Source organism: Zootoca vivipara, chromosome 4 (genome assembly GCF_965207765.1).
Source record: "Zootoca vivipara chromosome 4, rZooViv2.hap1.1, whole genome shotgun sequence".
Classification (NCBI taxonomy): Eukaryota; Metazoa; Chordata; class Lepidosauria; order Squamata; family Lacertidae; genus Zootoca; species Zootoca vivipara.
The window spans coordinates 90,082,038-90,097,497 of NC_142587.1; the positions used below are offsets into that span (position 1 = coordinate 90,082,038).

The 15,460-nt window shown below is 43.4% G+C and overlaps 1 protein-coding gene across 1 annotated transcript; it reads left to right on the plus strand.

Annotated features, from left to right (window-relative positions):
* Positions 1–8: 8 nt before the first annotated feature.
* CHORDC1 (cysteine and histidine rich domain containing 1) lies at positions 9–15,448 on the plus strand. The gene is made up of 11 exons (XM_035114944.3): positions 9–182; positions 5,332–5,381; positions 5,881–5,937; positions 7,295–7,455; positions 8,352–8,452; positions 8,726–8,784; positions 9,958–10,028; positions 10,148–10,253; positions 10,833–10,952; positions 11,380–11,442; positions 14,112–15,448. Exons 1-11 carry the CDS (start codon positions 119–121, stop codon positions 14,262–14,264), a joined length of 1,005 nt encoding a protein of 334 aa, XP_034970835.1. The 5' UTR covers positions 9–118; the 3' UTR covers positions 14,265–15,448.
* Positions 15,449–15,460: the final 12 nt, after the last annotated feature.

The window sequence follows — 15,460 nt, forward strand, 5'->3', positions numbered from 1 at the left end:
CGGCTTTTTCCGGAAAGAGCGCGAGAGAGCCTCTTCCTTCCCGTCAGCTAAGCGACGGCTTCTCCTCGGTTCCCTCTTCGCTCGCTACCGCCGGCTCCTTCCTCATCGCTTCTCGGCCATGGCTCTGCTGTGCTACAACCGGGGCTGCGGGCAGCGCTTCGACCCCGAGGCCAACGTGGGCGGTGAGAAATAATATGATATTCTTCTACTATAATGGTATCTTAGCTTTTCTCCTCTCGACTGCGCCCTCACAACCACCCCGTGAGGTAGGCCAGGCTGACAGAGGGGGGTGGAGAGAGAGTGGCTGGCCCAAGAAGGCCATGCGAGGGAGTGTGGCGTAGTGGTTAGAGCAGTCTCACTTTCTCTCCTACACACGTCCTACGCAGAGCTCCCCCCTCTTCATTTCATCCTCACAACAACCCCGTGAGGTGGGCCAGGCTGAGAGAGGGGAGGGGAGGGGAGTGACTGGCCTAAGGTCATGCAGAGGAGTGTGGTGTAGTGGTTAGAGCAGTCTTGCTCTCTCTCCCTCTCTCCCTCCACATAACGTGTGTCTTCACCCCGTTGTATGCTGTATATGTGTGTGTGTGTGTTGTATTATGTTATATACAGTATTCTCTTTTCTCTAAGGAACTCAAGGTTCGAGGCTACACAGATCTCCCCCCCCTTCTTGATTTCATACTTACAACAACCCTGTGAGGTGGGCCAGGCTGAGAGAGAGGGAGAGAGGAGTGACTGGCCTGAGGCCATGCAAGGGAGTGTGGTATAGTGGTTAGAGCAGCCTCATGCACATATGCATGTCCTCATCCCCCTATTCTATACTGTCCAAAGCTGGTGCTCTACCACTGAGCTATGGACCAGTCACATAAATACGTGTGTGTACACACACATATGGATTAGAACCAAGGAGACCCAGATTCAAATCCTATTTTTTCAGCCATGAAGTTCATCACTGCAGCTACTTCACAAGATTGTTGTGAGTATAAAAGAGTGTTGAGCTATTTATGCCAACTCTGTGGAGGAAGACTGAGATGTGAATGAAGTAATGCAGGGGTGGGGAACTTGTGGCCCTCCAACTTCCTTGGTCATTGGCCATGCTGGCTGGAACTGATAAGGAGTTGGGAGCCCAGCAGGGTCTGAAGGGCAGCAGGTTGGGCAATGTATTCCAGTATTGCATCTCTTGGATTTTTTCCCTAATATAGTGAGTGATAGGGCTACTTGGAAAGTGTGTTTGTTTATGTACCACTTGCACACTTTTCTCTCCCCATAGCATGGTGGTTATAAATGTAACAAATGTGTGTGTAAAAGACATATAGAGGAAATATTTGTTAGACACACAATTGACATTAAATTGTATTAGAATAACATGTTCCTCCTCTCCCATATCATGTAGGTTGAACTAAGATACAGCAGATGCCCTGTGCTGCTTATCAGCAACATGGTCCAAATACTTCTGTGGGAACAGGATAGTTTCTGAGGGCTTTAAGTCAACAATAGAGAAGACCCTGCATCAGTTTTTTTGTCCTCTCCTGGCATGGATAATGTTTTGTGCTTGTTTTGGGAACATCATGTTTTGTTCCCATGCACTGATACTGGTCTTGAGTTACAAAACAACATTAAGTTGTCTTAGGAGATGAGCCTTCGTAGCACATGTGATACAAATGCCCATGCAGAATGCAGAGTCCTGGGGTGCAAGTGGGCGAGTGCCGTTCAAGTGTTTTAAAAATAACAGATCTATGATTTCACCCAGGAAACTTCCAGCATACGACCCTGAGAGGTAGTATCATAATATGGCGTTATGCTAACATAACAAAACACATACAATACTCTATACTTCTTGAATTGAGCAGGGAGGTAGATGTGCCAGAGGGCTTACAACCCACCCAGCCTCCAAATCTGATTCTATGATCTTACCATGACAAGCTTACTGTAAACTGTAAATTTAGTCTAGGGCAGGCATCCCCACACTGCAGCCCTCCAGATGTTTTGGCCTACAACTCCCATTATCCCTAGCTAACAGGACCAGTGGTCGGGGAAGATGGGAATTGTAATACAAAACATCTGGAGGGCCAAAGTTTGGGGATGCCTGGTCTAGGGGGTAGGAACAATGAAGTAAGAAAGGGGCAAGGATAATAAACTAGTAGAGAGGAAGGAATGGACAAATAACAGGGTGACTGCAAGTAAATGCAATTACTGTACTCATATGGGCTTTAGTTGGGGATGAGGACTGAGAAGTTGAAACTAATGACTTCATGTAAGGAGTGGTTTTGAAGCAGGGTGGAGCTGTGTAAATCAGGTGTAGGGAACCTTTGGCCCTCAAGATGTTGCTGCACTAAAACTCCCATTATCCCTGGCAATGGCCATGCTTGCTGGGGCTAATGGGAGTTATTGTTCAGCAACAACTGGTAGGTGAAAGGTTACCTACGCCTGCCATAAGTGATCTGGCATTACTGAAAAGAGCAGAAGAAGGAAGAGTTGAGTGTGGATATGAAGGTGGTCCCATTGTGAAGAAATCCGAACATTTCATCTTTGCAGTTCTCAGCACCTTTGAGACTCCTGTTACTGTAGTCATTAGGATAATTACATGTGTGGCACCTGCAGTTCGCTTATTTTTTCCATCTAGACTGGTACACACATAGTAATTCAGATGTTCTAATGTACGGTAGATACTGGTCGGTAACACTTCAAAGAGCTCAGTGTTAGGACTAAGAATGTCAGTAGCATGTTCAGTATTGTAAAAAAAAAGTAGCTTGATTTCTTTTATATTATATTTAATGCTTTGAGGTTTGATTGCACTGGGCATACTGTTTATCATAGCAGGATAAGACGTCTTGAACTTGGAAGCAACTGGGTCTGTGCTACGTATGATAGAACTGTAAGCAAGTTAATGATTCTTATTTGGAACAAGTATGGAATAGAACTGGCATTTTGACTTCTGAATTAATATATTCTACTAAGCATGGGGATTCTGTTGTCAGAATGGCTTCACAATTTAGTTGAGTTCTAGAAAGCAAATCATGCCCATTTTTCACTTGTTTTCTGGCATTTAGTAACTCATCTGGTCCTGCTGCTAAGACAGCAGATCTGTACCCACTAAGCTGGTATTACATTGTGGTCTGGCTGGTGAGAAGGGCATCATAGGAATATACTGTCATTAGTAAAACGGTTCTGTTACAGGTAGTACTTTTGTTTGACTGGCAAGCTTAGGAAGAAAGATACTGTACGCTGAAGTTAGACTCTGGAAGATTTTTAATTGTATCAGCAGACTGCTTCTGAAGTGATCTACATCTTGGATGGGGAAAGGTCTGGATGTGTCAGGTGTTTTGCTGGAATTGAAACTTAATTTTTAAGGTGCCTTACTTTTGAAGCTGAGCTGATGATATCACTCATGTGAAGTTGAGATGCTGTATTGTGTTTCCTGTTGAGGAGTAAGTGCTTGCTGTGCATCACCTGAACTGTACCTGAACTACTACTGCCTGGATAGTGGGCACAAGTTCTTATTTATAATTACTTACATCCTACTTTTCAGGATGCAAATACTTCCAGGGTACAAGGGGGTGGTGTAGTGAAGAAAGAGAGAGACAGTCCATTTCCTCTTTTTCCCCACTCCACAAAGTATGCTTTGCCTAGAGACATTTCAGGCAAGTATTTTGGTGTTGGATTGTGGAACTTTATATATAAATTGTGGGTTTCAAAACTGCCCTATATTTATTTGGTTACTTGTTCTGGAAAAGAATCATGTAGCTCCTTGAAACTTGTTTGCACGCTTAAGAAGCGGTACTTGAGTCCATTGCAAACACTTACACTGGAATCCAAAGACGTACTTTAGGCATGTCAAATGATTTGGGCACACCTGGTAGGATCTCATCTTTTAAATGCTCTTCTGCTTTGAAATCACCATCAGTTACAAGTAGAGTGCTTAAAGAAATACAAGCTCAAAACACACTACTGTACTTGATTTTCTTTTCTGAATCCTAGCCTTGACCTCTTTCTTGAATGGTATTCATGTTTCGATTGTATGTGATATAGGCAGTGCCAGTGGAGCTGGGTCATAGAATCATATAATTATAGAGTTGGAAGGGATCCTGGGGGTCTCATCTAGTCCAACCTCCTTCAGTGCAGGGCTCTCAACTGAAGCATCCATGGCAGATGGAATTTTTTCTCTCCTTAAAACCCTCTAGTGATGGAGTGTCCACCACCTCCTGGAGGAGTCCTTCCACTATCTAAAGGCTCTTACCTTCAGAAAGTTCTTTCTGATGTTTAGTTGGAATCTCCATTCTTATAAATTGAAGCCATTGGTTCAGGTCCTATCTTCCAGAGTAGGAGAAAACAAAGTTGCTCCATCTTCTATGTGACAGCCCTTTAGATATTTGAAGATGGCTATCCGATCTCCTTCTTAATAAGGTAATCATACCTAACTCCCTCAGCCATTCCTCATAAAGCTTGGTTTCCAGACCCTCGATCATCTCGGTTGCCCTCTTCTACACACATTCCAGATTGTCAGTATCCTCCTTAAATTGTGGTGTCCAGAACTGGACACAGTATTCCGGGTGTGGTCTGACCAAGGCAGAATAGAGTGGTACAATTACTTCCCTTGACACTATCTTTCTGTTGTGGCAGCCTAGACTAGCATTAGCATTTTCCCCTGTAGCTTCACATTGTTGATTCATGTTCATATTGTGGTCTGCTATTTGTGTTGCTGGTTCTTTTGGCCTAAGTGTAAAACCTTGTATTTGTCCCTTGAAATTCATTTTGTTAGTTTGAGCCCAGTTCTCCACTCTGTTAAGGTCATATTGAATCCAGTTCAGTACTCAGCAGTATTGGCTACCTATCCACCCATCTCCTACCCCCATTTTGGTGTCATCTGCAGAATTGAGCATATCCTCAATTCCTTAATCCAATTAATTTATAAAGATGCTCCACTTGTCCCTTTTTTCGAGGATGGTGAGGAACCATTAGTGAGCTCTCTTTGGATTTGGTCATTCAACCCAACTACAAATCCACCTAATAGTTTAGGCTACGTATGTCTACTTATTAAAATGTATATATAATTTTATGCCTCAATTCATTTCTGGATTTTATAGATAACATGCTATCCAGGAAAGCACATGAACGCCCAAAGGGAGTATTTTGTAACAACTGCTTATGTTTCCTGAATTCTGTGCTCTGTTTCCAACTGAAAAAGTGTTCAGTGTGCTGCCACATGATGAATATGAAAATATTGACAGCAATCACAAGACTGATTAACTTACTTTGCTAAATATAACCTGTAGTTTTAGGGATGGTATCACTGCTGTCCTCTGCTAATCCTTCTTTTTTCTCTCCTCCTTTTAGAGTCCTGTACCTATCACCCAGGAGTACCAGTCTTTCATGATGCTCTTAAAGTAGGTGTACAAACATAATTGTTTAAAAGCCTTCCAAAACTTCTGCTAAATCATGCTCATGGCAATATTTCAATTTCTTTCATGGCCTTTGATGTATCAATCTGCTTGAGTTTGGTGGAATGCCCACTTCTTCCTGAAATAAAAGATTTGCCCCCTTTAGTTATTATAGAAACATGCTGTTCCAGGCAGCAGTGGTCACTTGAATGCATTGTGTTAAACATGTTCCAGTTCTCTATTGAACCTTGTGCTACAGTACATCACTCCCAAAGTATGTTGGTGAAACTTGTTATTGCATATTGTTGGATACCAGTGTTGGAATGTTCAGTGAGTTTTTATTGCTTTTTAACAAAGTGATGATTATCGCTTTATCTAAAAATAACATTGGCCTTTTCGTGTAGCTTTATTATCTCACATTGGGGAAACATTCACTTTTTTCTCCCTAGGTGTTTTTTGATATTAAGATGGTAAATTTATGTTTCACATGGCTTGTATCTTACAGGGCTGGTCATGCTGTAAAAGAAGGACCACAGACTTTTCTGACTTCTTAAGCATTGCAGTATGTATTAATAATTTGTATTGGTTGTATTTTACTACAAATGGAAAAACTGAAAGTTGCTCATTTGAGTGGGTGGGAATCCCTTAGAACAGGCATGAGCAACATGTGGTTGCTAGACTCTGGCTCGTATTTTAGCTTAGACTGTAGTCAACAACATTAGGACCACAGGTTGCCTAGACACACTTAGAAAAATCAGGTTCCAAAAACCTACATTTGCTTGTAGCTTCACCTGTAGGTGTTGTACAACTGTTTGGCACTGACATGGAGTGTTCAAATCAGCAGCCTTCAAGTGAAGAAAGTGTGTGTCTTTTCCGCAGGTGTTTCAAATATTTCTTGACATTTTGATTATAAAAGTGGGACCTGCACCAAAAGTTGTAGTGTGTGCAGTGTGTGTGTGCCAGCCATGCCATTTTCCAGGTTACTCATTTCATCTCTCTCCTGACATTCTGTTCCAAAGTCACCGTGCATGCTTAGTCCTCGCTAGGCTCTTTGACTTTTTGCCAAATATTTTGTTGCGTTTCCCTGATCCTGCTGCTTCCCTCTTACACATGAATGCTACTGTTTGGGCTAGATAATGATTGACAGTGGAATAACTGAATCTGCTATTACTTTGTATGATTCTAATAAGTATGGAAGACCTTTAAAACCATGCGTGTGTGCAGGGCTGTGCTGAGCTTGTCTGAGGCACGGGGAAGGAGTCTTGTTCCTGGCATGATAGCGTAGGTCCGGCAGGTCCCCCGGCCAGCTTAGCCCTCTGAGGCTTGGGGCGAGTGTACAGTGATACCTCGCAAGATGAAATTAATTCGTTCTGCGAGTCGTGTTGTATTGCGAAAACGTTGTCTTGAGAGGCACCACTGTATTTCCACTATATATCCAGTAGTTGGCGCTGTGGCTTTAGGGGGGGGAATCGTCTTGCGAAGCACGGCCATATAAAACTTCATTTTGCGAGACGCCTCGCGCAATGCAAAACGCTGTCGTCTTGCGAGTTTTTTGTTGCTCGAGGCATTCGTCTTGCGAGGTACCACTGTACCTGTCTGCACCGCCCCCTACACAGGCCTGCCAGTAATAACTTAAAAGACCGTAGGTTGCTGCATTTGAGAAACTGATGGGAGAAAGTTGATCTGAATGTCTGTACTTAACCCTAGTATTTACTTCTAAATATTAAGTGCTCAAATGGCAGAACTAGCTTAAGAAATTGCATGGTTAGAGCTGAATATACAGTCGACATTAGGTACTGTACTAGTATGCATACATGATTTTATGTGCTGTAAGCTGCCCAGAGAGGCTGGGGAAATCCAGCCAGATGGGCGGGGTATAAATAATAACATTATTATTGTTGTTGTTCTTTCTACAACAGGGCTGTACAAAGGGCTTACATAATAGTGAGAAGCCCCCTGAACCTGTCAAACCTGAAGTTAAAACTACCTCTGAGCGAAAGGAGTTAGCTGACCTGAAACCTAAATTTCAAGAACACATAATTCAGGCACCAAAGCCTGTGGAAGCAATACAGAGGCCTAGGTATTGTCCTGAGAGCGGGCACTTGTGCCAAATATCTATCTATCTTACATATATATGCCCCGTTTTCCAGCCTTTTGGGAGTGGATATGTAATGTTAAAACCTGCTTTATTTGTATATTTTGTAGTTGAGCAGCTTCAGGATGCAGTCAGAGGATGCCTTGTTTCTGTGACCAAATACCAAGCAAAGGAAAGAAGCGCTTATTGTCTCTTGGGGGAATAATATGTATCCAGTAGTGATGAAACTCTTGAGTCAGATGGCAAAGCTTCTTTAAACGATGTATAGGAGAGCAGAGCCATTTCTCCTCATCCAGAGCCTGAGCATCCTTGCTGGTTCTTGGCTTACTCCTCTTCTCTGGGACTGAAATTGGTTTGCTGTTTTTAGAGTTTGTACGGATGAAAGTCATGGGAAATGGAAAGAGAACAACTATAGCTTACCAAATAAGCACAAGCTTTTCATAATGGAAGTTCCCATTCTATCCCAGGCATCTCTAGTTAAAGGACCTGGAGGCAAGAGTGTGAAAGGTGTTGGAGAGCCACTCCTTTTCAGGCTAGACAGTATTGGGCTTGAGGGGCCAGAGGGAGCTGCTAATAAGGTAGCTTACTGTGTTCATATGAAAGTTCTCTCCAGAAAAGTGCTTTTCAACCTTTTCAGTCCCTGGGTGCACCTTTAGTCAGATCCAAATCATAACCCCCATTTTCCCATTTATTTATACACCACTTACGTGTTCATGCTGGTGCCGCTGGTGCAAACTACCTTGGGTCAGGCTGCAGCTTATTTATCTGTCCTAATGCACCTGTAAAATACCAGTGTTCTAGAAGACTTCATAAGTATTTTGAAGTGAATTGTTTTTGTCACGTTAAAAAGTAACACAACTTCTTCCCTCTGCTTTCTTTAGCCCAGATGAGCCGATGAGTTGCTTGCAGCTGAAAGTATCTGCTTCCTTGAAGCAAGCATTAGAGAAGCTAAAGCTGTCGTCGGGCAACGAAATAAAAAAAGGTATATAGCTTGATAGGGTTCCATGTTTTTTACCTAAATGAGTGTGCTGTAGCTCAGTGCTAGATAGTTTCAGTGAATCTATTGCTATTATTATTGAACCCCTCCTTGGAGTTCAGAGCACTGAACATGGAAGTATCCTATCTGATTGTGTAGCAGACGGTAGCTGAAAGATAAATGTCATTTGTATACACCTTTATGCTTGAGTTCTGCTCATTTCTTTAGAAGAAAAGTGAATTCTTAAGACTTATAAAGCAAACTATTCCTGTTTTACAGAGGATGATAGTGATGAGATAAAGATTGGGACTCCATGTAAAAATTCAGGCTGTAAAAAGGTAAATATCTCAATGTTATGTAAATGTGCCACATTTCAAACCCCCTTAGTTCCCCATCTTTTTGTAAGTTGCTGAAAACTTTTCTTTGCTGCCAAGCTTATGCAGGGAATTAGGTGGTCTTGGATTTTAGATTTGTTGTACATATGTATGTATGTTGTTGGGACCCAGGTGGCGCTGTGGTTAAACCACTGAGCCTAGGGCTTGCTGATCAGAAGGTCGGCGGTTCGAATCCCTGTGACGGGGTGAGCTCCCGTTGCTTGGTCCCAGCTCCTGCCAACCTAGCAGTTCGAAAGCACGTCAAAATGCAAGTAGATAAATAGGAACCGCTACAGCGGGAAGGTAAATGGCGTATCCATGTGCTGCTCTGGTTTGCCAGAAGCGGCTTTGTCATGCTGGCCACATGACCTGGAAGCTATACGCCGGCTCCCTCGGCCAATAATGCGAGATGAGCACGCAACCCCAGAGTCAGTCATGACTGGACCTAATGGTCAGGGGTCCCTTTACCTTTTTATGTATGTTGTTAACTCCTTTGATTTATGTCTAGCGGTATAAAAATATCTTTATAAATAAAATCAATCAGTAAGTTGTCACTTCAGTACAGATCACATTACCCAATATTGCATAATGTCCCTCGGCACACACCAGTATTGTAATTCTTGAGTACAGGTGAGGGATATTTGTATGGGCATGTGTTTTTTCACTGCCAAGAAAGTGAGCTGTGACTCATTTCTTTTACAGTTATAAAGCTTCTATGTTACACTTCCATGAGAATTTTGTGATGTGCCATAGTGTAGTTTCAGAAATGTAAAAAGCGTAATTTTAGAATTAAAGGTGAAACCTCTTTCATGACTCGTAAGGTTGCATGGATGGAATGGCTCATGTTATGGGTCATGGGGGGGGGGGGCAATGTTACAGGTTTCTACTAGACCCCCAAACAAATGCTTTGGCACTGATTGGACTAGTCAGCCGGAGGAAACTGAGCTGCGTGATGCAACTGCAGTCCTAACATTACCTACCTGGGAGTAAGCTCCATTGAATTGTATAGACTTTTTGAGTAGATGTGGTTGGGATTGCACTGTAAGCGGCTACCTCAGTGGTTGGGTGGAAGCTGTGGAGCAATAATCTAATGCAGTGACTAGTAAAACATTATGTATCTGTTAATATTTCCCTTAGACATTTGAAGGACCACACAGCATGGAAGAAACATGTACATACCACGCAGGTGTCCCTATATTCCATGAAGGGTTAGTATTATGTGTCTTCCTTGAATTCTCGGTTAATCATCCGCTAGCTAGACATAATGAAACTTGAGATTAGTTTTGTTGCAGTTGTTTATATGATGTCTTTACATCTTAATACACAGGATGAAATACTGGAGTTGCTGCAAGAGGAAAACATCAGACTTCAATACTTTCTTGTCTCAAGAGGGTTGTGCGGCAGGAATACATGCATGGATTAAGAAGGATGCTGTAAGTAGCAAGGGCTGTGTTATTAATAGCCTACTATTCTTACCTGTGTTGCTAAACATAATACACCTGCTTGGATAGACCGACTTGTGTGTGTGAAACTTTGAATATTTTTTTTTTCATCATTGGTCAATCAACTTGTACCTTACAACAACGACTTGAAAGCAGTGAGATATTACCTGACAATATTTTGACTTTTGCAGATTGCACAAAGTTTAGTGGAGCAACTAACCAGATAGAACCATAACAGATACGTTAAACACCTCTGGAAAAAGGTGGTTCTGTGGGTTTCTCTGTTTTTGTTTTCTTCTACCTAGGCTATATACTGTACTATATGACAAATGCTGAAACATGGACTCCCTTTCCATCCTGTTAAATTGAGCTTCTGGCTTCAGCCATAGAACATTTACGGAGGGGCAATAAAAATGACATTGAAGGGATTGTAAAGAATCGGTATGGAAAGAGTCTTAGGCTATGCGTCCATAGAGCCCAATGTACTTTGGAAAAAAGATAAGTAGCAATGAAAGCATTTGCAAATGGGTTGCAACCATGATTTGTTATTTTAACTCTAATCGCCTACAGGAGAAAAAAGTGGTTCCATGCAGGCACGATTGGCATCAAACTGGAGGTGAAGTGACAATTTCTATTTATGCCAAGAATTCCATTCCTGAGCTTAGTCACGTAGAAGCAAATAGCACGGTGGTGAGTTACCCTAATTGATCTGTATTTGTTACTGTTTTAACTCCAAATTCAAATTGATTGTTTAGTGTGGCGGCACCTGCATTTTGAAACTTCACTGTAGTCTTCTCGGTGCCTGCTAAAAACATTCCTGTTTAGACGAGCCTACTCAGTTGCCTAGAAAATTTAGGTAACTTTAATCTGTTTTAGCACTTTACCATGTTTTAAAGCAGGGTTGTAAATATTTCTTGATTTTACTGTTTTATCTTTTGTACTGTTCTATCTTTTTCACAATCAAGCAATGTAAAAATTTTATGGAATGAGTGAGTGAATGAATGAATGGTACTCCCACCTGGGGAAAACCCCCTCTGCTTTCTAGCTTTGCAAGCTGAAATAAATACTGCATGTTTAGCTACTACTGCTACTGCATAAACCTTTCCTTCTTTTCCAGTTAAATATCCATATCGTCTTTGAAGGTGATAAGGAATTTAATCAGAATCTGAATCTATGGGGTGTAAGTACATACATATTTGCATTCAAGTAAACTTCAGGCAGGTTCGAAATCACAATTAAGTGACAAGATAAGTACTACAAGATATGTATATCCTGCATTTGTCCTGCTCAGAGTACATCCATTGAAATTAATGGACATGACTAACTTCTGATTAAGAGGGACCCAGGTGGCGCTGTGGTTAAACCACTGAGCCTAGGGCTTGCTGATCAGAAGGTCGGCGGTTCAAATCCCTGTGACGGGGTGAGCTCCCGTTGCTTGGTCCCAGCTCCTGCCAACCTACCGTGTTTCCCCCTTTTTAAGCCGTAGTCATAATATAAGCCAGGGCAGGATTTTTAAACTTTGTAAAATTTAAGACATACCCCGAAAATAAGCCATAGGTCTACCTGCAGGGTCGGCGCCCAGCAGCGCCGTGCAGAGTGCTCGATCGAGGAGCCGGTCTGCAGGGTCAGCGTCCAGCAGCGCCGTGCTGGATTGAGGAGGTGGTGTTCCGTGTGGCGCTGCTGGGCGCCGACCCTGCAGGCCACTTCCTCGATCCGGTGCTCAGCGCAGCGCTGATCGGCGCCGACCCGGCAGGCCGCCGGATCCACTCTGCTGTAAAAAGCACAATAGCAATGGCGGCGGCAGCAGCAGCAATTAAAGGAAAGCTGAAGAACCTGAGTGAAAACGAGGAAGAACTGGATGAAAAGAGAGCAAAAGCGGCGGCCGCCCACGCCATTTCCCCGCTTTGATTTTTTTCAAGGCGATCGAACGAAGCAATGTGGGAGCCTGATTGGCCTCGGATCGAGGCAGACCGCAGGGAAACCGCAGGGGGGGGGAGCCGGGAAGCGGCACTCAGCGTCCGGCTGCAACTCTGCACCTACAGAAGCGAAGTTTCTGCAAGGCATCCAACATGGAAGGGCGAGTAGGGAGGCTGGAGGAGATGGGGGCGAGGATCGTGGCCCTGGTGCAGAGCGCACGTCGCCGGCACGCTGGGTCCTTTCCCTTTGGTGAGTGCCGGCCGGCGGCTCCCGGGCCCAAGGTTCTGCCTAGCGCCGGGGCTCCTGAGAAGCCTTGCGAGGGAGGAAAGGAGGTGAAGCCGAAGCCACCTCCACCGCCTCCTCCTCCTCCTCCCCCGCCTCCTCCTCCTCCCCCTTTGCCATCGCTGCCTCTTCTCCTCGCTGCAGCGTCTCCCGCTCCCGGGTCCCGCACACTGAAGCGCGGGCGGATGGAGGTTCACTCTGCACAGGATTGGGCTGCCCTATTGCCTTTAACCCTTTTGCGGGGCTGGAGGGAGGAAGCAATGCACAAAAGGAGGCGCAGGCATTTGATCCGACTGTGCGCTTTGGTTTGGGGATCTGCCGTTTGGGTCAGTTAACTTTCGTCCCCTCGCTCGCGCACAGTGCCATCCTGCGCATTCAGTGGCGTGCTTTACCCCCAGGGGAAATGTGTGCGGCGGCGGCGGCAGCAGCAGCAGGATCGCAGCCAAAGCTGGTCCCTGGCTGTCAGAGCCCGCTGAACTCCACGGGGCTTTCTTCTGAGTTAGGAGCCATAGGATCGCGCTGCAAGTGGCTGGGACTCTGCAGCCTCCTCTGTTGTGCATTTAGAAGGAAACGACGCAGCAGTAGCGGCACGTCTTTATTTTTGGGGGCCATCTGATCCGGGCGTTTTTTAAAAAAATAAATCGAATAAATGTAGATTGCTGTACCATACTTAATAAAAAAATAAGACATCCCCTGAAAATAAGCCATAGTGTGTTTTTTAAAGGAAAAATAAATATAAGACGGTGTCTTAAAAAGGGGGAAACACGGTAGCAGTTCGAAAGCACGTCAAAATGCAAGTAGATAAATAGGAACCGCTACAGCGGGAAGGTAAACGGCGTTTCCGTGTGCTATTCTGGTTTGCCAGAAGCGGCTTTGTCATGCTGGCCTCATGACCTGGAAGCTATACGCCGGCTCCCTCGGCCAATAACGCGAGATGAGCGCGCAACCCCAGAGTCGGTCACGACTGGACCTAATGGTCAGGGGTCCCTTTACCTTTTAACTTCTGATTATAACTTAGTTGGATAAGTAGATACTACTACAGAATACCTCTCATTCAATAGACTGCCTGAAATGCAATTAAAGATACAAATCATAAAATATACACTTTCCTTGTTCCTTTTGTATTCTGATTTATTGCAAACCTGAGGCATTTAGAATAGTCCACTTTTGTGTAAAAATAAATAAAAATCCTGGATTGTGATGAGTAATGCTTAGTTTCCTGAACATAACTTTCTGCTTTTCAGTTTTGACTGAATTAGTATCTGGTTTAGAATAAAATGCTCTCAAGTAAATGTCAGCCCTTAAACAATTCACTCTTTCCTCGAGAGCATCGTAATCTGTGAGCAAAACGGTCAGTGTGTTCAGCATAGGAGGCAACTTGTATCTTGGAACATGTGTCAATGGGGCAGCAATTACTTGTTTCACTGTATTCATGAGACCTTATACTTAGGCTCATTTTTCTAGTCCTATGTTACACAGGACTATGTTTAAATTTTCCCTTACCAATAGTTACATTATTTTGGGGAGGGGGGTTGCTTGTTTGTTTTTTAAAAACAGTTACTTTATAGCAGTGAGTTGAAGAAACTCAATTCTGTGGTGTTAATCAGGCATGAAGTCAAGTCGTAAACTGAAATGTACGTCTTCTTCCAGGTGATTGATGTGAAAAGGAGCTACGTAAATATGACGGCTACAAAGATTGAGCTCACGATGAGGAAAGCTGAGCCCATGTTATGGGCAGGCTTGGAACTCCCAGTATCCAAAGTAAAACCAAAAGAGCAGCAAGAAATTGCGGCGCAAGCTTGAAATCCGAGAAGAGGCCAGTTTTTGCCCCTGGTGAAGTGGCGACTTTGCTGTTTTAATGTAACTTAATTTTACGCATAACCACAAAAAAGTTGCATTCCAGATTGGGTGTAGTTCTAGGCTTTTCAGTAGCACAATGGTTGTTTTGCTTGTTGTACTGGATCTTCCCCAGACAGTTTAGGCTGGTGCTCATGGAAGTGTTGTGGGTGTGAGCAGCAGCAGTTGGAACCAACAGCCACAGACACCTGTAGAAGATGCCCTTTGCCACCTTCTCAGCACAGCTGTTGCTCATTGGTTCTCTCCCCCTGGCAAGTCCCGGTTTTTAACACCAGAAAAAGGGCTGAGGAAATTCTTTGTTTATTCCTCCCTATTGCAGGGCAGAGTTATGCAACCTTTTATTTGCTTAAGGCTGTGTTCTGTTGTGAGTACTTACTGCTTACTGGCAGTGTATAGGGCCGAGCTCAATGTTCACGACCTAATACAGCTGTCAGTTTTGTCAGCTGCTGCAACAATCAACCCTGAGCCCTTTCAACATATAGGATTAGTTGGCAAGCTGGAGACTGGACCACGACTTTTAGTTTTAGAATTCCAAAGCTGTACATGCATCCTGGTTCAGCATCAACATATGTTCATATTGTGGTCCACACTGTGTTAAGATTTCCTCAGTGCTTGAAATGTTATTCAGCCAAGTCACCACTTCAGCAGCCTGTGCTCTTTAATTGTATTGCCTTGAAAAGAATTGGTTCTGTGTAATAATGCAGCTACTTGCTTTAAATTATAGCATGACGATTAAAAAGATGCATATACAACAGTGGTTAAGTTAAATCAGTTTTTCCATATTGCGGCCGTGAATTTCATTTGTATAGGGAAACTGGGAAAAGTAGGTGTCTGGAACACCTAAAAAACCCTTAAGGTTCTTTTTTAAAAAAGCAAAAACCAACTTCTTTTCCTAGTGGTTTTCCCCCCTGCATGGATGTGTGTGTTAATTTTTGTTGATGAAGAACATTTGTTAAAGGTCTCATCCCTTCAGACCTTTTTATAAATTTATGGAATAAACAGTTAACCTGGAGCTGGTTTCATTAAGTTCCTGATTTCTACAGTGTGAGCAGAATGAGTGTTTGAACAAGTTTTGGTTATGTATTAGGAGTTCAATTAAACAAATTCAGTAAATATTTCTTTTGGTCTAACATCCTGCCTTC